The sequence below is a fragment of the Saccoglossus kowalevskii genome, chromosome 4 (assembly GCF_978046115.1).
Source record: "Saccoglossus kowalevskii chromosome 4, keSacKowa6.1, whole genome shotgun sequence".
NCBI classification, from domain to species: Eukaryota; Metazoa; Hemichordata; class Enteropneusta; family Harrimaniidae; genus Saccoglossus; species Saccoglossus kowalevskii.
Window position 1 is genome coordinate 9,706,359 of NC_140644.1, and position 25,835 is coordinate 9,732,193.

At 35.7% G+C, this 25,835-nt stretch overlaps 1 protein-coding gene across 1 annotated transcript; it reads left to right on the top strand.

The window, feature by feature from the left end:
• Window positions 1-4,620: 4,620 nt before the first annotated feature.
• LOC100377423 (calnexin-like) lies at window positions 4,621-24,593 on the top strand. Its single transcript, XM_085497734.1, has 17 exons — window positions 4,621-4,741; window positions 5,971-6,175; window positions 6,394-6,517; window positions 7,125-7,283; window positions 8,007-8,075; window positions 8,516-8,563; window positions 8,724-8,799; window positions 11,518-11,596; window positions 14,705-14,779; window positions 14,944-15,093; window positions 15,555-15,595; window positions 16,085-16,269; window positions 18,356-18,502; window positions 20,302-20,418; window positions 20,960-21,076; window positions 21,303-21,478; window positions 21,819-24,593. The coding sequence occupies exons 2-17, from the start codon at window positions 5,988-5,990 to the stop codon at window positions 21,850-21,852; spliced, it is 1,785 nt and encodes a 594-aa protein (XP_085353860.1). The 5' UTR covers window positions 4,621-4,741; window positions 5,971-5,987; the 3' UTR covers window positions 21,853-24,593.
• The last annotated feature ends 1,242 nt before the right edge of the window (window positions 24,594-25,835 follow it).

Consider the following 25,835-nt stretch of genomic DNA (forward strand, 5'->3'; position numbering starts at 1 on the left):
CAAATTAGGCAATTAGTATGTTCTATTTTCAATTCAAAACTAATCAGGTTTGTTGTTCAATCTTATTGAAATGCAATAATTGTTTTTTTGTTTTGAGAAATAGGTAGAAAATTGGATAATTATTATGCAAATCGGGCAATTAAATTAAGAAAGCCAACTTCACACTTTGATTCATTCGTAGAACATCTGGAAACAACCTTTATATGTCAACGAAAAAATTATTATAGATTACTCTTGTAAGATCAAGGATTGGTTTGGTCCATTGGTCTAAATGTACTATGGAGTTATATATGAGAAAGAAAGCAAACAATGTTGTTTTATAACTCATCTTGAATTTTCAAGGTGAATGTTCCGGCGAAGCACTCCACTATCACCTTGAAGTATTTCATTAGGAATATGTGTATGTAACAATGCCCTCACAGTTTAGAATCAGTTTACCAACAGCCAATCATATTGCTTCTTTCATCAACGCGTTTGGCCAAGCTATCAACATTGTCGGGGCGGAGCTAAGTCACAAGACTATTAAAGACGCGCAACACTCTACCACAGTCAGCTGGCGCACACGTGATAATAAAATAAATACGATAATTAATATATGGGGGCCGCCATCTTGAATGACGCATAAAACTAAATAAGAGACAAGTTGTGAAACGCGTTTTTCAGATTCCTACAAATCAGGACAAAAATACCAATCTTTCACAAAAATACGGTCCGTTGGGGTTATATTAAGCCAACCGATAACAAAATTCGGCCGAATTCGTCGTTTTTGTGTGGAAAAATCCCTTGCATACGAACACCTAATTACGCGAAGAACATAGAACACTAAGTCGGGGTATTTGAAACTAAAAATTGGCATTCCAGCACAGCAGCCAATCAGCGACGGCCTAACGCTTAGATGACAATTTCGGTTTCAAATACCCCGGCTTAGTGTTCTAGGTTCTTAGCGTAATTAGGTGTTCGTATGCAAGGGATTTTTCCACACAAAAACGACGAATTCGGCCGAATTTTGTTATCGGTTGGCTTAATATAACCCCAACGGACCGTATTTTTGTGAAAGATTGGTATTTTTGTCCTGATTTGTAGGAATCTGAAAAACGCGTTTCACAACTTGTCTCTTATTTAGTTTTATGCGTCATTCAAGATGGCGGCCCCCATATAGTAAATATCGTATTTATTTTATTATCACGTGTGCGCCAGCTGACTGTGCACTCTACCATGTATTTTTGTGGGCTCTGTGCGAGCTGCTGTGGAACGCCGGTCGAAAAGCCGTTGAAAACAGCTAAAATCGAAAAAACAGCACAAACTTAACTTTAAAGAAATCCTAGACAACCAAATTTAAATATGTTGCATATGCAGGGTAATCTTGTTACACGGTTCAGGGGGTGTCAACAACCATCCCAAAGTACCGTTTTCTGAGAGTTTTTGGCTTTTGTTTTCACCATGATGGTTGCCAGGCGGTGAAAATGCTCGCACAGTGGAAGCTGTGTTGGCTTGCAGTGGATGTCGAGGAAATACAATATTCGGACAAAAGCCGTTCAGTTCCGAGTCTGATGTGTTCGTTTTTAGTCGCACTGGAAATGGTAAATCATTATGTTATTATGCTTTACCAGCCTTGCGACCATCGAGCGTGGTAATAGTGTTGAGCCACTGTTGAGTATTGTAGAAGAGTAGGTGTTATACCTCAAAGCTCATGGTGTCACTGCAACATATATTGGCAGAAATGAAGCCGAAGATGAAGACATCAGAAATGGAAAGCCCTAAGCGCTTTTTGGTAGTCATTGTAACAAAGCTTTCTCTTGGTCGGTAAACTTTCTATCGCGCAACCACGTGACATACACGGTTATGAATAGAATTACCGCACGGTGTTGTGGAGGGAGGAATGTTCGAACGGAGCAACACCGTGCAGGCGGACGATGTTTATAACTGTATCTACTGTAGTATTTATACAGTTATTATAGTGGATTGGGAATGCTGTAATACATCATGTATTAACTGTATAACAGCTAAAGCAAACAGTCTGGATGTGTGTGCTACCATAATACCACAGGTAAAGGTGAAGGGTGACTATAAAACAAACAAATACGTGTCTACCCATGAGCCTTTGTGTGTTTTGCGTGCGTTGTCAACGTATCTGTCACTATGGTGATATATTAGGTACAATATATAATCAAAGAAATCTGAGGGAGAATTCCCGTAAGCATTTGAGGTATATTAAAAAAATATTCAAAATTTAACTAATATTTGTCAGCTATTCGAGATGCACAACGTGAAAATGAATGAAATGTGATGAATATGCATAATATGCAAATTAGGCATTTAGTATGTACGAATTTCAATCCAAAACTAATCAGGTCTTTGCTTGTTGTTCCCAGGCCAATGCAAAATCTTATTGAAATGCAATAAATGCTTTTTGTTTTGAGAAATTATTATGCAAATTGGGCAATTATTATGCAGATTGCAACCCAATACTAAATAGGTATGTACTTTGTTCCGGGCTCATATGTTCCAAGTTTCATTATAATGTGATGATTAATTCTTAAAAAAAAAAAACGGTGGAAAGCCGAAAAGTAAATCATTACGGGTGTATATAAACCCAAAAATAATTAGATCGTTGCATTGTCTTGGAGAAATTATTTAACAAGATTCATTGAAATAAGATTATGAGTACTTGCGATATTGATCGAAAAGCTGAAAACTGACTAATGTAAAACTGCTCAATGTCATAGAGCATATATGTACCAAGTTTCATTGAAATGTGATTAGAACTTGAGATATTGATGAAAAATCCATAAAAAATATGACTTGCATAGTCATATTTTTGTGGATTTATGTGCTTATTAATTAAGCACATATGTTTACCCAAAACCCTTTAGATAATAGTGGAACAGACATACATACATTTCTGTTTTATTTTATTTTTTTATTTAAATCATTAAAAAGGATAACAGTCAGGTGTCTACGGAAAGTCAAGAAAATAGTTTAAATACTTCGGACCACCCAGCTTGACCCGTCGACAGAAACCGCGTTATCCACTGTTTTTTTATCGGTGTCACCACTCTCGTCTATCTCCGCCAATTCTGTTTTGAGTTTTCTTATTTCATCGGCGGCATCTTGAAATTCTTGTTCTAATAGTCTTTTAGCAACGTCTAAAACTTTCCGAGTGTTTTCTCTGAATGTGGTTCCAGATATAATAGAGGAGGCGGTAATCCCATATAGCTACTAAATTTACGCATTGCGCGACAACCCTTTCCAATGCCACGAGCCGCGATCACCAGCTTACGATTCACATCAAAAGAATGTCCATTCTTTTTTGACGCAGGAAAAATGTCAGTCACGGAGTTACATTTTTGATTCCACTTTGCGGGCTGACTATAATATGAGCCCAGGTCACTTTTATTTAGATATCTTTTAACGGTGTCGGACATTTGTCGGCGGTCAGGTTTTTTTCATCTTAGAACTCCTTCCCATGATATATTAGGTTATTAAAACACCGAGAAAAGCTTGAATATGATAGCGTAATGTTTATCTGTGCTTCAATCGCGTAACAGACACTTCTTATAGATTACACAAGATATAATAAAGCTGGATGGTCAACAAATCAGTATGCAAATTAAATCCTTTGTCTTCAGTCCGTCACTCAACATGATATGTAAATGCAGGAAGGACATGTTCACCTACAACTAAGTTTCCGGGAATAAATTGAAATTACTCAAGAAATGCATCGCGCACTGTAAATTCGGACCAAAAATAAAGAAAGTACACAATATAAGGTTGCATAATCCGTGATTTTTAGATAAAAGTTTTTTTTTTTTCTAGTTTTTCCCCTCTCGCTACCTTAAAAGCAATTTACATTGCAAATTTACATATTTCCATAAAATTGAAAGAAAGAAATATTGGCGAATCGTTCTCATTCAGGATTTTGTACCGGAGCCTGATTACGTCCCCTTTAGTTTCGTTTTCAGTTGAACCAGGATTATTACTTAACTCCTTATTCTCGTTTAATTCTGTATTCATTGCAGGAGTGTTACGTGCATTTTGTTCGAAATGTGTGATTTCTTTACTGAGTGTGTATTTAGTTTGCTTGTAACTGTTACATGTACTAAGTTGTGCTGTATATATGTTTATCAAACATGTCGTACCATTATATTTGGACTGTAAATTCCAAAATCATTCATTCAATTTAAATCATACAACCAATTTAATAATCGAACTGTATCACAACAGTATGTGGACAAAGAGAATATCGTTCACGACAGAACTCTAGTATTTTGGAATTTCGTTGAGGCAATTAAAACTTCAATTCAGTCGTATGCCGGTGGTATGTATGTATGTATGTGCATGTGTTGACTTGTCACGATCATTTAAAACCATGACTCGCCTGTATTGATCGCATTGAGAAAAGCGCCCTCATACTTATACCAATCCATATGTTTACAGATTATATTTTCGACAAAAACCTGCACATGAAAAGTTTATCGAATGTCATATTATGCAACGGCGTAATTACAATATTAGAGTTTAATAATTACCCTTATTCGCTGCAGTTAATATCCAATGTTAGGCTGTGTTTATTCATGAACAGCAAAGTAGGTCATCGAAAGTACGTGCTGTAAATTCTTGAATATGTTCATTGTCCCGTTCACCAGTAAGGAGCGTCCACGTTGTTTGCTATCCCCGGCTTGCTGGTCATACATCTGATCGGATCTCTGACCGAATTTATTGTATTATCGTCGTGGGAACGGTGAGTTACATACTGTGTATAATTGTTGCTGATCGGTGTTATTTATATCATTACTAATACAATATCTACAAAGCGTTGATCGGGAATTGTGGTGCATTTTTTTTAAGATCAGTGTACTTCAGTGTTCAGCCGCTCGCCGCGTCATTAAAGCTTCGGCTTGATCAGATCCTCACGTATACTTCTAACTAAACGAGATTATCTGGCTTTTTTTCTTCGAGATTTACTACATTATAATACTCAGACCAATATTCACACATTTGAAAACGAACTTCGTCTTGTGCAAGACTACTCACCGTCGGCAGGACTTCATTGTACATGTTAATCCAACATCTTAGGTATGCCGGTTTAATTAAAAGGAAAATGCGTTATTCCATTGTATTTTGTTCAGTGTATGAATTGATCTCATTATATGAGAACAGATTTTGTGCTGAAATATTGGAAATGCAAAGTGACTGGATTACTACATGTAGTTAAAATAACCTGCTTACATTTCAACCAATCTATTCTCTCTGATTGTACATTTGAAAAGCCATGTTTTACAATATTAATTCTGTTCCGTAATAGATTTATTTCTACAATTTTGTATTTACATTTTGTCATTGGCTACCCACTAAACAGTATCGTGGGTCCTCTTGATTTAAATGAACTTCTGGCTGTACGATTACCATTTTATTCCACTGGAACCAAAATTGTTTAAATCTATATATAGAATGTCTATCAGTGTTGTGGCTAATTTGCATACCATTATTCATTCGTTCAGAATTTAAAAAAAAAATAGGTTTAATATGATTGCATGTAATATATTGACGCCTCAGCAAAGAAAAAAAATCTACATGTAACAAAGCTAGTTATTGTTGACTCATTTAAACTATCTCTTGACCAGTACCTTCCAGATATATATTTGTGAAATATTAATTAGCTTACCATACAGGGAAGTGTTTTTTTTTTTTGCTTAATGTTAAAGAGTTAGACAATTAATTTAAAAAAAAAAATGCAAATTACCAGGCAAATATAATGCCACACCTGTAACCTTGTCTATATCAACCACACTAAATGTCAAGCCAAGTACATGTTCAAAGGGGAAACCAAACATAAACTTAGCAAGAGGATATAAGAACAGTTATATATTTAATGATGCCTATTGCTCTACATTTGGAAAGCATGTTCAGCTAAATTAATACATTTGTAGTACATGTAATATGTCTGTTTCTGTTTATGTTATATTGCAGATAAAAACAAATCAACAATGGTAAAATCCGGATTGCTAGCTTTACTAGCACTGGTGCTGTTTTCAGCGTTTGCTGGTGCCCAAGATGATATAGATACAGAGGACACGAAAACAGAAACTACAGAATCCATCTACGTACCCCCTAAACCAAGCGGAAGTCCCCATTTCTATGATGCTTTTTTGAGTGTTGATGATTTCAAAAAAACGTAAGTGTTTAATTCTTGTGTTCATTGGATGTACATTGTACCTCTACTAATAGCTGCTTTAATTTCACAAGAGAACATAGAATCCTACCGTTTTACTGTATGTATAGTGTGTCTCTGATGTCTAAGTATATTTGTTACCTAGTATTGTTTCACTAGCAAGGAAGATCCTCCATGGTGCTCCCTGTTTGTAATATCCTGCTTGCCTGCTTTCTTTTCAGCTGGGTGGTTTCTCAGGCCAAGAAAGATGGCGTAGATGAAGACATTGCCAAGTATGATGGTAAATGGGCTTTAGAGGAGCCAGAGAAACAGCCACTAGTTGGTGACTTGGGATTAGTATTGAAGGTACGTAATATTTCATGCATTTCATTCAATGTAAAAACAATACATGTACATGCAGCTCTGAGTTCTCCATCTTCATTCTCTAGTCACTTCTTCTTGTGTGTATTTTGTCTGTGTTTGCATTGTTGATTCATTATATAAGTGACTCAATTTCTGGGCTAAAACGTGGCTTTGTACTGTTATGGACTTTTTTTTCACTTGGAATTAATTATGCCTATTTTTTGCTGAAGGGATTATTCAGTGAAAATAAATTCCAGCGAATATACATTTTTTCCTGTTTTACCTTCAACTCATCAAAAATCAGTGAAAATAAACTCCATACAAAACATGCAAAAAGTCTTTTCAGCAAAAATATATTCCAGCTAAAGTAAAGTCTTTCACAGTAATCCATAGGATTGCACCAGTGGGTCATAGGTGATGTAATTTCAATGTCTATCCCATAGTTGTCGTGCATACAAATGTTGGTGGATGTGCTAACATATTTTATACACCATTGTCACAAATACTTTGATCTGAATAGACTTGTGATTGAATTCATTTTAAAAATTCAAATTCAAAATTTGAAAGCCGAGGTGGTGATTCAAAATGCATTATAATGTTTATGTTCTAGTCACGGGCCAAACATCATGCCATCAGTGCACCTCTCAGCAAGCCATTTGTTTTTGAAGACGATCCACTCATTGTACAGTACGAGGTAAAGTTCCAGAATGGTCAAGAATGCGGTGGTGCTTACATCAAGTTACTTTCTGGAGACAAGAAGTTGAAGCTGGTGAGTAGAGTTCAGAATAGTTTCTGAGAGTAGGGCAATCTAGAAACTTGGTGGCCACCATGACAGTACATTACAAGAGTGTATCTGAAAAGTGTTTCATTTTATGTCATGTGCTGGCATTTTGTTTCAAAGATGGTGCTTAGAAAAGCCAATGCAGTGTAAGAAATATTGATGCCCTCAAAGCTAAGAGTTATGTCATGTGGTGGTTGACCAGGCTATTAGCCAGGAATTTGCAATTGCCAAAACAATTCAACTTCATGAAAAATGTAGATGGTTTTGAAAATATTTTGGTAAAAAGAACAATAGAAAAAAACAGGAAAAAAAGTTGCCAGTCCCAAATCAAAGTTGTTAGTTCGTTTGGTGGCTTGACTGGTGGCTGGCTAACACCCTATGGTTTTGACATCCATGCTTAGCGTGGAATGTACAAGTTGAAAACAGTAAGGAAATTCCGAAACTGGCTTTTAAAGCAATGTCTCCAATTATAATGGTTTACTGATTGTAGGTGAATTACATTAGATGAGCATCTACAGGTTAATTTTGTCCTAGAATATTTAATGCAGTGAATGGTTTTCTATTACTTGGGAAATTCAAACATAGAGACAACTCATAAAGATTATTTGTAGCTGTTTGTTCATCACAGTGTATGTAAATAAAATTGCAGTTGTCACATTTCAATTAATATATTAATTGTTCGTGTCATTTGATTTTGTTCTTGTATTGTAGTCGGAATTTCATGACAAGACTCCTTATACTATCATGTTTGGACCCGATAAGTGCGGCCAGGATGCTAAGGTATGTACATCATTCCTCCTTCATAACCACACTGCTATTGCTGAATTAGTGGTCTGAGGAAAAAAAAGTTGGAGTACCTGGATTAGTTTTTGTAATTTGATCAATTTTCAACTCAAAAATGGTGACCGTAGTAGGAGTTTAAGCTCAATGGATCTCACAAATCATTTCAATAAAAATAAGTTCAGGTAGCGGCAGCCTTTTTTTTTTATTTGCTCTTTGTCATTCATTTGATAGAACATCATGTTTGGTGAAATATCTAGAATTTGTAATGTTTTTAAATGTGTTTTTTTTTTTTTTTTTTTGCATTTTGACTACATGTAATTAGTCCAGCCCTAATTGGGTCTATTGTTTTTATTGATAACCAACTTTGGATACTTATAGTTTTGTTCATATTTATTTTGTTAATCTAATAAATTATGTGATTTTTGTTTTTTTTTAAGCTTCATTTCATCTTTAGACACAAAAATCCAATCACAGGAGAATATGAGGTGAGTCTTACTCTTAGTTCACATTATATGGCATACAACTCTACATGTGCTTTAATATTAAAGATATTTGTAACTATCTTCAGTAGTAACATAATACTTTGCATTGTAAAACGTTCTCTGTGTATATGATATCAATCTGTTTTCATTCATTATTTTGTAGGAGAAACATGCTCAGAAACCTAGTGGTGACATCAGTAATATGTTCAATGATAAGCAGACACATCTGTATACATTAGGTATGTATGGCAGTTATAACAGTCAGTGTATTACTGTAAAATCTGTATTAGAAGCCGCATCTCTAATAGAAGTCAAACTCAATCTTTTTGAACAATTTAGAATCAAAAATTCACCATTTCTCATATGTGTATATGCTCTAATAGAAACCGCATCCCTTCTGTTGCATTGTACAGTCAAACCTGTGTTAACGACCACCTGTGCAGAGCGGCCACCTGCTCATAGCGACCACCTTAGTACAGTCCCTTCGCAATTTACACGTTAAAGACACTGGATATAGCGACCACCTGTCCAACGCGACCAGCGACCACCCTATTGTAGACCTATTCACACTTTAACCTTTGTATAACGACCACCAACATTTCCATCAGACTGTCTCAGCAAAAAGACAATAGCTACTTGCGAATCGCTAACAGGAAAGTGGTCATATGTTACGTTCAGATTACCGAGTACGCAATCTTTAGGGCTAATAGACAGGGGTACCATCGCAACTTTGTGAAGTTGCGAAAAAGTAAAAAAAAAAAAGTTGAATATCATCTGAATGTAACGTCTAGAGACTGGAAAGATTTTAACAACAAATTAAAACAGTTTCATTCAAAGTTTGAAATGAAAAACTAGCTTGTTTCCGATCGGTACTACCCCCGGTATACTATCGATTCCCAGCCGGCCAGCGACACTTCTGTGGACTGTCTCGCACATGAAGAGCAAATTCTCCCCGTCTCGAAAAATAAAAATGAACCAGTTTTATTAAATGAGATGTTTTATTTACCTTGTCGACATGAAATATCCAAACAAAATAATAAAACATTCGTTTATTTCGTTTTCATCGCGGGATTGCAAAATCCGACCTATTTTGGCCGCCATGTTGTTTGTTGTTGATCGTTATAAATTATGCTAATGAAGCTAGCGCAAGGGCAAAACGTATTGTTACTGAGGGGTCATCTCGGGGTTATTCTCAACGAAAGATGTTTTCTATTTTGATTCTCTTTTTTTATAAACGGTAATATCAATATTTCGCAATCGAGAAAATTCGTTTGGGCAGTTTTGACACGTCGATGCTTGCAACAAATAACTGTAAAATTGCGTGTACGATCACCGTGTTTCATTTCCGGTTCGTTTGACTTTCTGATTCAACACTGAGAGTTGTAGCAATCGTTATGAGTTTGGTCAATTTTGTTTATTACCAATGCTTCTTCTTTTTTAATGCTTGTTTGTTTTTTCAATCACGGCAACTTTGCCTGTGCATTTTGTCAGTGTACAATCGACAATACTAACGATGGGACTGATTACCGCCTGTGATGGAATACTGTAGAATACTTTATTTTCGCTTGGAATTTATTATTGCTATTTTCGCTGAAGGGATGATTTAGTGAAAATAAAATCCAGTGAATATATATTTTTTCCTATATTTTACATTAATCTCATCAAAAATCAGTGAAAATAAATTCCAAGCAAAATGCCCAAAAAGCTTTTTCAGCGAAAATTAATTCCAGCGAAAATAAAGTATTCCACAGTATGTGTAAGAGACTGGGGAATAAGACTGCTTGGCGAGAGTGTGAAAGTCCGAGCTGAAATGCCAATGCGGCCGATCGTTGACAATTGTTCTTATGCATTAAATAGACCAATGAATCCATGGGCAGAATCACTTGGTTCCAGTGAATTTACATGATATAATTTGTAGTAAAAAAGTAAAGCTGTAATTATCCAGATGAAAATGAGTGACTTTTATTGTAAAAGATATATTCATTGTACAATGTGTAGGTTTGTTTTTATGTATTGCTTATGATCTCCCTTAAAATTCCGGTCCTAATTAATATTCATGATTAAATGAATAAATTAGGCCACCTCCATATAAAGACCACCTGTCTATAAAGGACAGTTTGGCTCAGTCCACTGACTGTCCTTTATAGACAGGTTTGACTGTACCATTTTAATATAAAAGTCGTACCTTCTAATACAGATTTTACAGTAGGTGAAATTTGCATGGGAAAATACAATGTGTCTCAAACACAAATTGAAACAACATGGAGTGTGCTGGTTTATATCACTCACTCTCTAAAACGATGGTGCGCTGTTGTATGCCATATCAGCTGGTGGTGTTTGGGATACTTTGTTTAAGATTTACAAATGCTATCGGGTATATCACGTACCCTGGTTATAAAATGGTATACAATAGAGGAGATAATTCTTGACCACTTTATTCAGGTAATGTTTAATCAATCAAAAATATTTACAATTGTAGTACAAATTGGATAGAACATGGTCACATGATAGTGGTTGTGCTCATCAATGAACATGTCCGAAAGGACATCTTAACATTACTATATTGAAAAATGATGACAACACAAAACGCTCTTAGACACTTTTCCTTTCTTTTAATCCTTTTATATTTTTGGAATATTAAAAATAAATACAAAAGGCAACTAGATTGCCTCAAAAAACTCACACACACAGAAAACCATGCTTACTCAAAAAGTTCTTCCCTTCTAATAGTCTCAATATTTTGTTTGAATATTTCTCCAATTACTGTTAGATTATTTCAAACAAACTTAGCATCAGCATGTATTTTTTCTGTAGCTCACATCTGTAGATTTCACTGAGTCTGTATCTATCATCAACTACCGGTGATTTTGGTTTTTTGCTTAAACAGATAAGACACTAGCATGTCTCTGTTCCACAAGTGTATCTTGTATGTTTTATGCAAAATGTTTATTTTATAGTTGTAAGACCGGACAATTCTTATGAAGTATTCGTAGACCAAGCTAGTGTTAACTCTGGTAATTTACTGCAAGATGTCAGGTATGTATTCACTATCAGCCATGTGTCATTTAAGGTAGAGATGCAGTTTATTTGGCTTGCTTTTTAATTGAGTAATTAGACAATGAAGATGGTATTATGTATCCAACATGTTATATATTTTCTGAAAGCTTATTATACAAACTTTGTAAAACTTGTCTTTATTTTAAATATCCAGAATGCGTTTTTGATTTTGGGTCAAAAATATGCTTTTTTGGACAAAAGTGGTTTAAAAAAAATTAGCTTAAAATCTTCAAGTCCGTTTGTGGGTAAAATTACATCACTGGATACCTTGGTATACTACTAATTCAAATGCGTCCACTCATCTCTCTAACGGCTTTCAAAGTCGCACAGCATGACCTCAAAGTTCACTCTTTTCTATTTTTGCATAATTTAATATCCATGTTAATTGCGGACTTGTTATTTTTGTTCCACTCGCCGTAATAAACTGTCCGGACGCATTTTGAAGGGGGAACACCTTGTCAATAATGTGTGAAATTTTCGAGGCAAATGGCCAAAGCGTCTATCAGCTATTTTAATTTAAAACCCAAGAATTCACCAAAAATAGAAGACGAGAAAAAGGCTAATTTGCATATTTGCGCGTTAAACCGGGAATTACTGCTTTGTCATACTTTCTAGACTATTGAAATTGAAAGTTAACGTATAGACATAGACATTTTATGTAAAATCGTTGGACCAGAACAACTGCTCTTGAATATATAAATCAGAAACACGTCATTCATACTAGTGTTTTGGTGGGGTCGGTAAAAACACGTGTCAATGCCCAGTAAACATTACGTCATCTCATGAATTATTAAACAGGGGGCGGTCCTAGGAAGGTGACCTTTTATCACGATCAAAACATCATGGCTTCTCTTCGATGTATTTTCAATAAAAAATCTAGAGCCTGTGGTTTACCGTGAAGTATACAAAGTTGGATATTAAATTATTTATCCTCGATGATTTTTATGTAGTATTGAGAACCAACTCCAGGAAGCGAACGCACAATAATGAATAATCGCGTAATCCTAGAATCGAAACGCGAGGCACAGAAGTTTTGTTCAGCGTTTCCAATCCCATTTTTCCCACTGCAACATATTTGTTAAAAGAAATATTTGAATTCTGTTCGTTTTTTAAGGAGGCAATTTTTTATTTTTTCCGTTTTGGTAACGCCTTATTCAGGGATTTTCTAAGACGGTCGCAGACAATCAGCGCACGGATGTACGTACAAAACATGCTGTTGTACTACCGGCGACGGTCGCCTGCAAGGAGAGAGCTCCAGTTCCTAACGTAACAGTTTTAAACTTTCGACCGGTTTTAAATAATTAGTGTTGGAAATCTGACATGTTTTAAGAGTGCAAAATTAAGATGCATTTTCGAGCGGTCGAATTTTTCTGAATAGAAATCGGCAAATGAAAAAAATAGGAGTGCTAAACAGTGTGCTTCGTTAGTTTAAAAAAAATGGAATGTCCGTCAAATTGACGTAAACTTCCCCATTTTTCACGGAAAAAGCAAAGGTCGTGGCCGAGTTGCAGGCTAAAAAACTCAAAAATCAAAACAAAATCATCAATCAGTAAGTATTATGACAAGGAAAACAAAAACATCAGACGCGGAGAAACTGTCAGCGCGTCAAAAGAGTTGTTAATGTATCAAGTTACCTCTCTCTGTGATTTATTTTTCATTGAAATTATTTGCTTGTTTTCAATTAATTTTAGCGTACCTCTGCAATTTAATTTAGCATTGTCAGTTGTTTGCTTCATTGAATTAAACGGAGTTCGTCCGGTTGCAAACAAAGCTGTCTCGTACCACCTAGCAAAACTTGCGAATGATCGAAGTACAGGTACCCATTGGACAAAAGATACACAAAAGTTTGTATCTCCCCGACCCAGTGCAATATATCCGGTTAGAATCAAAGCTCACGTGTCCCTTATTTGAGGGACCAGACTCTGCCGTAAATTCGGGATGGGATTTAGAAAAAAAATAAAATGGGACTTTTAAGGTGTATTTTGGCGTCATTTTCAGACATTTCAATCATTCCTGATGCCTAAAATAGAGTCTAAGTTTTACCGTAGTCATTGACGCCTATTCATTAGTATGATGTTTATTGTGACTAGCGTGAATGGGTAAGCTTCGTTTCGAATATGAGCAGTTATCACTGTAAACGATGTTAAATTATTCTTCACATGCTCAGTTTATTTTTTGAGAACAATTATTTGAAAATAAAATCTCTCAGTCAATCAGAAACTCGGATTCATGCCTTCAGGGAAAGTTATGTTTGGACGCTCACATCGATTTTGTTTTTCGTTCAGTGGGCTGATGCCTTCAGTGTAGCTTTTGCCTCTTCCAACATAGAAATCATCTGAATCTTCTTTCTTTTCACACCACGCATAATGTAATGATAAAAATTAGGAAAAAACGCTGAGGAAATATAATGTTTGGTTTGCTAGCGAGGGAGAACTGATTTGACAATAATTGCATATGCACGTGAATTGAATGAACTATGACCCGTACAATCTCGATTTGCATATTGTCAATCAAAGGTCCTGTTATTTGGTTACTCATGCAAATTAGGCAATTGGACATAAACATTGCCACGTGTGAGTGTTTTTTTATTTTTAACCAGAAAATAAACAGCAATTTTAACGGTGTTCCAATAAGAATTCATTGGTCAAATTTTCACAGAATGTTCTTTAGATAAAAATCTGTATAAAAAACGAAAAAAACTATTTTTGATTGAAATTCACAAATACACTGCATCTCTACCTTAAGTGTCACTGTTAACCGTAGTGGGAATGAGGGGCGTACTCACGCAATGATCTCATTATGGTGTGAAAATGGTGATGAGTGACAGTAAATTTGAAATTTGTTGCAGTGGATTCCTAAATCTCCTTAAAATAGCTTCCATGATGCAAATGCTCTTCTTTCACCCATACACCATGCTGTAACACTTTGCCACTTGAGAGTTCATAATTTATTGAAAAAAAATTTCAAGTTCTAATATTTTTTATCATAAAATCAACAACGATCAGTTTATTATCTGTACATGTCTACAATTGGTTGCTGAAATCATGGGCATTATTTTGACACTGATTTCTTTGTTTGTTGTTACAGTCCTCCAGTGAACCCACCCGCTGAGATTGATGATCCTAATGATAAGAAACCATCTGATTGGGACGACAGAAAACAGTAAGTTGTTTACTTATCTAAGTATAAACATAATTTAGTGCGGTGTCCCGTTTATGTGTGTGTTAATTTGTAATTACTGTATCACTACTATAAGTGCATGAGACATTAGACTATAAAAATTACAAGTATCGTTTGAAATTTCTAACATATGTTTTGTATTCCAGGATTCCGGATCCAGATGCTGTGAAGCCAGAAGATTGGGATGAAGATGAACCAAAGCAGATTGCTGATCCGGATGCAGTGAAACCAGACGGTTGGTTAGATGATGAAGAAGAGTTGATTGATGACCCAGATGCAGAGAAACCAGAAGACTGGTAAGAATGAACATTTACTACCAGTCAATATCCATTGATTACCATGGCAACTATTATTTATGTTGTAAGGGGGCAAACAACAGTGGTCTTGGGTTAGGTTGTCAAATAATTTGTTGTGTATTGTGTGATTCACGTGGTCAAAATTGCAAAATAAGAAAATTAACCTTCATGCTTAGTCACTTTTAGAAAATATCATATTTTTACCCCTATCAACCTTTTCACCTCTAGTCTTTTTCGCCAAAATTTGTCTGCACTTATTTCTTATATTCTTCAATATTTTTGAAAATGAACCTAAATTCGGAGGCAACAGACAACATTTGAGTCAATTTTCAGTTGTTACCCAAAAAATGTGGCTATTTTTGTCCCAAATCTTCAGATAATAAACAGGACTATTTTGTAATGAAAAAAGGGAACTAGTGGTGAAAAGGCTAAAATTATGACTGTTTTCATTTTATTTTTAGGGATGATGACATTGATGGAGAATGGGAACCTCCACAGATTGGTAAGTTATTGTATTTATGAAACCCGATTTATGTATCTCAGATTACTGTAAAATACTTTATTTTAGCTGGAATTAATTTTTGCTGATTTTTGATGAGTTGAATGTAAAATTTAGGAAAAAAGGTATATTCGCTGGATTTTATTTTCACTCAATCATTCCTTCAGCGAAAATTAATTCCAAGTGAAAATAAAGTATTTTACAGTATCAGATTTCTGTTGGAGCAAACATTTTGTACATGCATTGTATCTACTTTGTTCTGTAACAGTTCTGTCTTCAAACAGACATAGATGTCACAAGATTACAGATTAATATTCAACGAATAGACTGAACACATCAAAATGGTTGCTATGTACACAATAACATGACCTTTAATACATTTCCTGGTCAAGTTAACTACACACTAGGTTTACCTAGGTTAATAAGGTATAACTTTTGTTAATAAGGAATAACTTTCATGTTAATACACTACATTATGTTTTTTCTCAACAGAGAATCCTGCATGTGTTCCTGGTTGTGGTGTATGGGAACCACCGATGATCAACAATCCAAACTACAAAGGCAAATGGAAAGCTCCATTTATAGAGAATGAAAATTACCAAGGGGAGTGGTCGGCAAGGAGAATTGCGAATCCGGATTACTTTGAAGATCTTAATCCATTTAAAATGACGCCATTTGTGAGTATCGTAGAACAATTAAATATTTGTTTTTAATTTCGTAATTATAAGGATGTGAACATTTTGTGGTGCCCAATCTATGCATTAAAAACCTGCTATAGTATTTGCTTTCTTAGAAACACATCTTCAATAGAAGTACATATACACACACACATTCACATTGGTTATACTGTGTAATGCTTTATTTTAGCTGGAACCAATTTTCGCTGAAAAGACTTTTTGGATTTTCACTGATTTTTGACGAGTTAAATGTAAAATATAGCAAGAAATATATTTGCTGGATTTATTTTCACTGAATCATTCTTTCTGCGAAAATAGCGAAAATTAATTCCAAGTGAAATATTAGTATTTTACAGTATACTGAATCATTAGAATACAACTAATTTGACAGTAGAAATACCTCTCTAATTGTATTCACTGCTTTTGGAGCTAATATAGGACTTAGAAGAAATTTGCATTGCACTTTGCATTCAAGAGTTTGATGTACAGTAGAACGTCGATTATCCGAACGTCGATTATCCGAAATGTTCAGTTATCCGAACCTACTGTGTGTCCCCCAAAGTTTGGTTGCATGTCTGGCTGTGTTCCGTATAATACAAAAGTCAACTGTGTGATTTCCTGGTGCAACACTTTCAATAAAGCTATTATCAACATGTAATCCGACGTCTTTCACGTGTACGTTCATTGTTTACAGTGTCTGTGCAAACAATGAAACGAATTACAGTATCCAATAATTTCCTAAATTCAGACAAGCCTATTACGCCACACCAGTGTTCCACTGTAAATAAAAAATGTCCTAAAAACACAAACTTCATCAAATGTCTTCTCCACTGTTTACAGTCAGATTCTTAGACCATAGACCCTCTATGACTTTACCAAGTTGTAAGTCACCGCAGTTCGGATACGTTTCCCGGGAAAATTGTACGGGGTTCCACTGCCGTCAAAGAAACGCGGCCATGAGCCGATCCCATGTTTTTTCCGATTTTTAATTTTAATGTTCAGTATGAGAAGTCACATCCTCTTCGGAATAAAAAAGAAAGAAAATAACTTCTGGGATGTCTTACCACAGAAGCGACACCAGTTTAATAGTGCAGTGAAAAAGAGAGACGAAACCACAACCCCTTGGTGTGCCTCTTTGATGGTTTATCAGCAGACAACGGCAACCAACGACCACAGTCGGCGGGCCGTTTGATGGTTCACAGCGTCGAAGTGTTTACGTCCGATGATCACAGTAGCCAACCTGGATTTTTACAACAATTTATTATGTCAATCGTTCTAGGTGTTAAAAACTTTGCTGAATCCAATAAAATCGGGACATCTTATAGCAGTTTACCATTCGAAAATCCCCAAGCAATCTGGTAACATCGAGCCGCTAGCCGATCTATACACAGCGAATACGAAGCGACCTTTCACCTGTTTACTTTATCAGCATTTTTTATCTAGCGTTGGTGTGGCTACCCCCAGTGAAATGCAAACGCGGTGTGCTTGATTTGGACGCAAAGTTGTCAATTATAAATCGACTAGAACATGGCGAAACCGCAAGCAATCTATCTACCGAGTATGGTGTTGGTAAATCGATGATATCCGATATCAAGGCAAAACAAAAGCTGCTGGATTTTTTCAGTAAAATGGATTCAAGTGCAGGACTGAAACGAAAGATAACGAAAACAGCCTATGACGATCGTTCAGAGAAATCCGTCTTCACTTGGTTCCGGGACTTGGTTTTCCCCAAGAACTTTATTATCGCTACATTTTACGGACATTTTGAAACACTTTTTAACATTCCAGCATGCAACATTTTTATTACAATGTATTACTGATTAAATAAAAATGTTTTTAATGACGTACTCTACATGTATTATTGTTTGATTTCATTACAGTCATGTGCGTTAGAATTTGTGTGTCGTGAGCCTGTAAACTTGAGCACGCCCACACAAGATCGCATATCCGAACTGTTTGCATAACCGAACAAAAAGCATGTCCCCCCAACAGTTCGGATAATCAACGTTCTACTGTATTGTCTTTTGAAAGTATGGTATCACATGAATACAAGTTAAAATCTGCTTCATTATTTTTTTTTTCTCAGAGTGCTGTTGGTCTTGAACTGTGGTCCATGTCTGATGGTATCATATTTGATAATTTTATAATAACAAATGATAAAGCCATAGCCGATGACTGGGTTGAACAAACCTGGGTACCAAAGAACTACCAAGAAGAAAATAAAGAATCAGCCGTGAGTAATAGCAATTTCTCCAGGACAACGTATGTTGATTTCAGCACATAACGATGATGTGATATCACTTGTAAATTGTAACTTTCATCATCTGAAGATGTGGTAACTGTGACTGCCTATTGTGTTTCAGGAACATAAGCAGGTTACACTGTAGTTACCTGTATGCAATTTTATTGTAACAATTTCTGTTTGCCCGAAGAATTGTCAACTCCCAACAAAAAAATTGTTTCTGTTCCAGGGTTCTCCCCAGAAAAAATGCATAGCGCCGGGGCTAATTTGCATAATAATTTGCATATCATTTACATATATTTCCTTCATTGATTAACAGAACTTATTTACAATTATGAATATTAGTGAGCTCAGTCACAAGGCAAATATTTTTTTTAATGGAATCAACACATTATGTTTCACAATTTAGAAGAGTTTGAAACATTCTCGAAATACAAATGCTGCAGACTAAAAACAAACACAAATACATTATTGTTGCAATTTAATTGTTTTGTAAAACGTTGAAGGAAACGCATTCAAAACGTTAAGCCAGATTTATGTTCACGAATCTCATAATTTTATTCACTCCAAAAACATTTTCCTTCAAAAAATCGATCACGTAATTAATTGACGTATTGTTGTAATTTATTATTCGTACCATCAACTTCTAAAACGTTTACAATTACAGTAATGAGCGAACAAATAAAGCTTCAAAACGATCATCAAAGTTACGACGTGACATAACTTACTTGGCCATGTTATACACCAGTTATAGCAATAATTCCTCAACAAATTTTACTTTTTTTTTTTATATGAAATGTAAGTAAAATCAGACTTATTTTTATCGGGAGCGATTATTTTTGATCACCTGATCGCTTCGGTAAAAAAAAAACAGACCCGCCATGATGTTTGTGAAACATTAGCATGTGTCCTTTGACCCGATGGGTCAAGAATTCCATTAACCAATCAAAATGCCGCATGGTAATGCCGGTAGAACCTGAAGTTTTCCGAATGGTAGTGAGCATAAAAATTACATTGCGGAAGTAAAGCGATGTCGTAGCACGATGTGTTGGCATCGATTTCAATTGAAAACTGCATGACGGCTTTCAAAAGAGGTGATTTGCAATTTTTAAAAGGTAAATTAGGTCTTGAAAGAATAGTTTTTACATGATTCGCAATGATAACAGTTCAAATGTATTTTACCAAATCACGCAATAAACACGTTGTTTTTTTCTCGAGTAGCGTGAACTGATCGTGAACTCCGATTTGACCATGTTATATCGAGGTGGAATTGATTTTGAAATAATTTGAGCTTTAAATCTAAAGACTGTGTCTATCGCAGAAAGTATTTACTTACAAACAAAGAGGTGCTAATTCCACAAATTTGACTAGCCGCTACGTATCGTGCGACTAGGTCTATTGTTTATAAATTATAATCCACGACTGGCAGGATGCGTGTCGGTCGGTACTTAATTATACCAACAATCAGACAATAGTCCTAGTCGGAAGCATTTCCGTGGTGGTCACTAATTTTGAGTGACGGTCGGGGCCGACCGGCGTGGCGAACAAAGCTTTTTCACATCTGATATTGGCATGTCAAATATGAAATCAAGCGCCGAGGTGGGAACACATAGCGCCGAGGTCCCAAGTGAAGCGCCGAGATTCACAGGTATAGCGCCGCGGACCTCGGCGCTAAAAAGCCCTGAGGAGAACCCTGCTGTTAAGTGGATGCATCAGTTTGAAAGGTATACGCATCACACCTTAGGACCAGAAACGTACATGTTCGAGCCTAACTCTGTTTTATTTTGCAGGAGAGCGTTGTTGGCGGACTCTACAATGCAACTGAAGGTCGGCCATGGCTGTGGGCTGTCTATGCTTTAATTGTACTAATACCAGTGGCCATGTTTCTCAGCTTTTGTATACCAAAGGTACGTGACCTCTGCTACACTGTCATTCTCGCATATAAATGCCATGACAATTTCAGCATCAGTTTATTATTATTTATTTCAACAATTTTGTCTAAGATTTTTTAAGTTGTGATTCCATTTTTTGTTTTGCCTGTTTAAAGTTGAGATACGTTGTGTATGATTGATTATGTGGGTGTGTCTTCTCACTAAACAAATAAAAAGGATTTCACCTATGAATGTTTGAGCCTTGTGTTTGTAGTAGGGCACCGTGAATGCGTTTAGTAGGCGAGTTTCTAGTTATGGTGCCATCAGTTAATTTCTGTATGAGAATAGGTGTGATTTCTAGCTTGTGCGATTTATTTCGCTGGTTTCTCTGGTTCCCAGCATTCTGATGAGCTATCAACCGTTTACAAGACAAAATCAACCCCCCATACGCAGACAAAACGTTTTAACATCAGAGCACACAAGTTTCTAATGTGACGGTGGAAGGCAAAACATTCTATGGTCACTCCTTTGATGTATCTGTTGTCCATCATTGATGTGGTTTGGTTTAAATTTTCAGAAGAAGCATCCTAAGAAAACCGATGCTCCATCCCCAGATGATGAACCACAGGAAGAAGAAGAAGAAGAAGAAAAGGCCAGTAAGAAAGCAAGTAAATCTGATTTAGAAGCAACACAGGTTAGTGGTAACACTTTGTGCTGCAACACGGGTTTGTGGTAACACTTTGTGCTGCAACAGATAGTAACAATTATTTATCTTTTGACAGTTGATCCTTACAGTTAATGTATATACTTTGAAGATGTGAAGTTACTTCGAAGTTCTGAAGAAAGTTTAGTAGGAAGTTATCTGATATTAATTTCTCATTTCGTGCATCTTCAACAAACCTTGTTTTTATTCCCTCCAGGAGGAAAAAGAAGATGGTGATGATGATGATGAAGAAGAAGAAAAAGAAAATGCTGGTAACAATGAGGCAAGTGATAATGATGATAAAGAAGAAGGGGAAGAAGAAGAGGAAGAAGAAGAAGTGAAAGAGGAGGAGGCAGATGAAGTAGTAGAAGAACCTGAAGAACCATCACCAAGGTAACAGTGAATGATTCTAATACATTGCAATGGAAAGCTTAGCTAGGAATATGTTAAGCAGGGATCTGCCCACGCTGGTTGCTAGTGACCGGTATTGTATGCATTTTCTCAGGAACATACTGTGTGTGACAGGGTTGGAGTGGGTTGGGGGTCTATGGGCAGCCTATATGTATTTAATAACACCATATACTGGTGATGCAAATTGCGTGTAATGATTGAAATTAATCCTGTATGACTTGAACCCAACATGACAATGTAATGTCAGGTTTCATGTGTACACAGTTAGCAATCTTTTTTTTTTTTTTTTTCTTCATTGTATATTCTGTTTTGTTTTTTCCAGATCTACAAGAAAGCGGCGGTCAAGAAAAGATTAACCTATGAATAGATTAATTAAATCCAGCAATATAACAGAAAACAGGTCTATAAAAACATAGTTTCAAAGTTGGCGACAAATCCATCTATACATGTGTTACGGAGGAGTAATTACCTCCAGCATTCAGGGAGTAAAGTGCATTGCAGGTCACAAATGTTTACATTTCAATTTTGGAAAACAGACAGACAGACGGATGACAGACAAACAGACACACACTTTTACTTACAATAATGTTGATTGATGACATCATCATTCTGTAAACTCAATGACAATCGTTGACTCCATTGCATTAGCGATTTGACACTAGTTGCTATGGAAACTTAATGACAATCATTAACGTCACTGCATCAGTAATTACCGGTAGATACTAGTTGCTAATAATGCTAGTTTAGGTACCAGTTTCTACTAAATAATATATGCCTAGTTTAATTAAAGTACCAGTTGCTAATACCGGTAATGCTAATTTAACCTTGGTTTAGGCAATAGGACAGAATGATATTTAAAATAAAATGCTTATTTTGGTGGATTTCACACGATCATTTAATAATGATTTAATCCTGAGTGTCATAAATACTATTTTGTTTATTCATTCTATGTACACGCACGCAGCTCACTGATTCTCTTCCCTGATTGCCTTTGGCATCCAATCTATGTATAGAATTGAAACTGTGTTGTTTTATTTACTGTTTCCGTTGGTAATATTGCTGTAGCAAGAGGTTAAGGGGGAGGGGGCAGGAATTTTTTACTTTTTGTATTCAGGGATGTTTTGCTGAATAGTTTGTACATTTTTATTTTATTAAGTCGAGTGATGCATTTCAGGTGTTCAGATTGTGATGAAACGGAAGTCTAAATAGGAGTGGTTTATTTTCACAAGGGTTGGTCGGTGAGGGGGTGGGAATGTCAGGAAAGATTACGCTGTGAATATCATAAATATTTGCATGCTGTTATAATTGTATGACGTATCGGTCGCTTACTCATTTGATACAATAAGATGATTTTGGCTCATTGGTTTAAAAATAAAATCTGAAAAAAATTATGAACTGATACCCGTTTAAATTTTCCTCACCAACATGCACTAAAACATTGACGGAATAGTTATTATACACTGTAAAATGTTTAATTTTCACTGTTAGGAATGTTCACTATTAAAGGATTTTATCGAATTCGTAAAGAAAAAATTTTGCAAAAGTCACTGACGAGAAATTTGTGTTGCCAAGGCCTAAGGGAAACTCGCTTCTCCAAAGTTTTTCCATTTTTCACTGATTCACAAAAATGTGTCTTGCGCAACATTGAATCACTTTACAGTAATCAGTGTGTTGTATGTGAAAGTGGAAATGCATTTTGTATTACAAAGTAGTTTTTGTTTTTGCTCATTTTTTGTAGTTTGCTGTAATAATATTTTCAGAGACATTTATTGAACTCCCCTTGTTTCTGATAAGCTATATTTCAAATCTCTGCCATTTTTTTTTTTTTATGCAAAATAAAATGAAGAATTTGTTTCAAAATAAATTTACATCAATTGAAAGTGGAGAAAATTTGTCAGCTCATAAAAAAAAGGTAATTTTCGCTCAACGATGTTTTTGGTAATTATTTAAGGTGGTGATGTACCCAGCTCCCTATCGCACATACATGCACACAGCTGTGGAATAACATGTCCTGCATGCAGACAGGAGATTATTGTCTTTGATTAATTTATATTAATCTGATGAATGTGTTATCCAATAGACCATTTTCCGTTCACTGCGAGAATCGCGCGTTATTCGTGAAGTCGAAAATAAAAACAGGTCAAACAAAGGTCATAGTGGCGTCAAACATCGCGTGGGATATGAACAAACTCGAAAGTATTTTGGGGGACATTTCCGTGCTTAATAATGTGCTGTACACATTTGATGATAGACGATTTCGATTAAGTGAGGGTATTCAAAAGCAATATTCCTCCGTCGAAGATCGGTCGGTCAATTTGAGCTACGAAATAAAGTTCAAAATAAAATCATTTCATTTTTGCGGCAGACGTCCGACGTGCGTCTTTCATGCATCTCGCAATTGTACGGAAAATCACCTATTGTACTGCACATCAAAACACATATTTCCACTTTTGTTTATATAGCGATAATTTCATAGAACCCTTGACAATTTGTGTCAACACTGTGTCAACAGCTTTCTTTTAGAATCAAGTTTTGGGATATTTTAAGCATATTCGCTGGTTGTATAAATTCCTGAATTTTACAATATTGTGTTTATTTGGATTTATTTATTATAAATCAAAACCCAGTGTTTAATTAACATGTGTGCTCTTCACGGCCGATATGCGGATATCACTCGGAGTCGCTATATGGTTGCAACTAGTGATTTCATTGCCTACACCTTGTTAGACATGACACTCAATGCTTGGAAAGTATTGATGTCTGGTGGAACTATTAAAAGCGCTGGAATAATAAAATGCTACTTATTTTGCCTACAGACACACCAATGCTTCTAATAGAACAAATACTGTTATCACACTGAATTCATTGAACCAGTCTTGTATTTACTTTTCTACTCGTTGGTTCATGGTATTATTAACGACAGCATTTGTTGATAGTACATTGGTGTAAACTTTAGTTCCACTTCTATTACTTTATGCTTGAATTATTAAAAAAAAAAGCAGAGTATGCTTGTTGATAAATATATGCAAACTTTTTTGAGAAATACATGTTGTACAATTTGCGATAAGATTTCTGTTCAGAATAAAATGTAACACTAGTTATTGTTTGTGGCTTTATTATGTTAAAACGGGGGAGTCGTCACTTGTGCATGCAATGGACAGTCATTGTTTATCAACAAGCCATGAGCCTTTGCATTGTTAGCGTGCACAGTCATTGTCGCTTCGAATTCAATTCACCACCACCACTCCACCTTCACCCTGATGTGGGGAGTATTTAATTCGCTTGTTGTAACTTGAAACATGCACGATGCAACAATATTTAAAAATGTAAATAAATTTAAACAATGAAATTAGGCAAGAACAGTCGGCGATTTTGAAAAAATCACTGAAAATGTTGCATTTTGTACATATTTTCCCCCCACAATTTGCACAAAGTTAAACTCGAAGGCTAACCAGCTTTGTGAACGATTGTAGTATCATTGATTTCTTTGCGTAAAATCTATGTCAATGTCTAAAAACTTTATTTTAAAGCAAGAGAATATGCAAAAAAATAGTAAAATCTTTGAAATTTAATACTTTTACAGTATTTGTAGGTGTAAATCTATAGCTTACTTGCAGTCAGCTTGCGCACAAGTGATAATAAAATAAATTCGGTATTTACTATATGTATATGGGGGCCGCCACAGACTCTTTATTTACCGGTAGTTTCATGCCGTATTCGAGATGGCGGCCCCCATATACAAGCACTGGTAGTAAATATCGCATTTATTTTATTAACACTCATGCGCCAGCTGACTGTGTCTACTTGTGCCCATTCTCGTTATTTGTGGATATTTTTCTGCTATATTTAGAGCTTTTCCCCTCATCTTCTTCGTGATTTTTCAAGTTTGTCACTGTGCCAACAAAATCACGAAAAACGTGATGAAAAATTCCAAATCATGCGGGGGGGGTAGCTGTCAGTCGAAGCATACGTACAAGGCAGAATGGGGAATTTAGTAATCAGGCACGATTACTCGATGAATCACCATCTATGTAACTAAAACTGTGCTTCGTGTTGGATGAGATTATTCATGCTGTGAATAACTGATAATCGGTGGGTTTAGTGTATCGGTAAATGGAGATAGAAATACGATCGCCGTCGACCCTAGAAGGAATTATATCATGTAATAGTAACGTTATTTCTAGTCACTCAATTGTGTATTGTATAACCGGGTGAAAGTTAATCACAAACTCGGTGACCACCATCTATGTAACTAAATTATTATGGTTTCATGCCACTGCTTCTACGACGATGCACATCACCTAACTACACGTCACAACGTGTTTCTCACTCTGTGTAC

Coding starts and splice junctions, on each gene's coding strand:
- LOC100377423 (XM_085497734.1), top strand. CDS start 5,988: ATGGTAAAATCCGGATTGCTAGCTTTACTAGCACTGGTGCTGTTTTCA. Junction 8,076..8,515: donor AGTGCGGCCAGGATGCTAAG/GTATGTACATCA, acceptor TTTTTTTTTAAG/CTTCATTTCATCTTTAGACA. Junction 15,094..15,554: donor GCAGAGAAACCAGAAGACTG/GTAAGAATGAAC, acceptor TTTTATTTTTAG/GGATGATGACATTGATGGAG.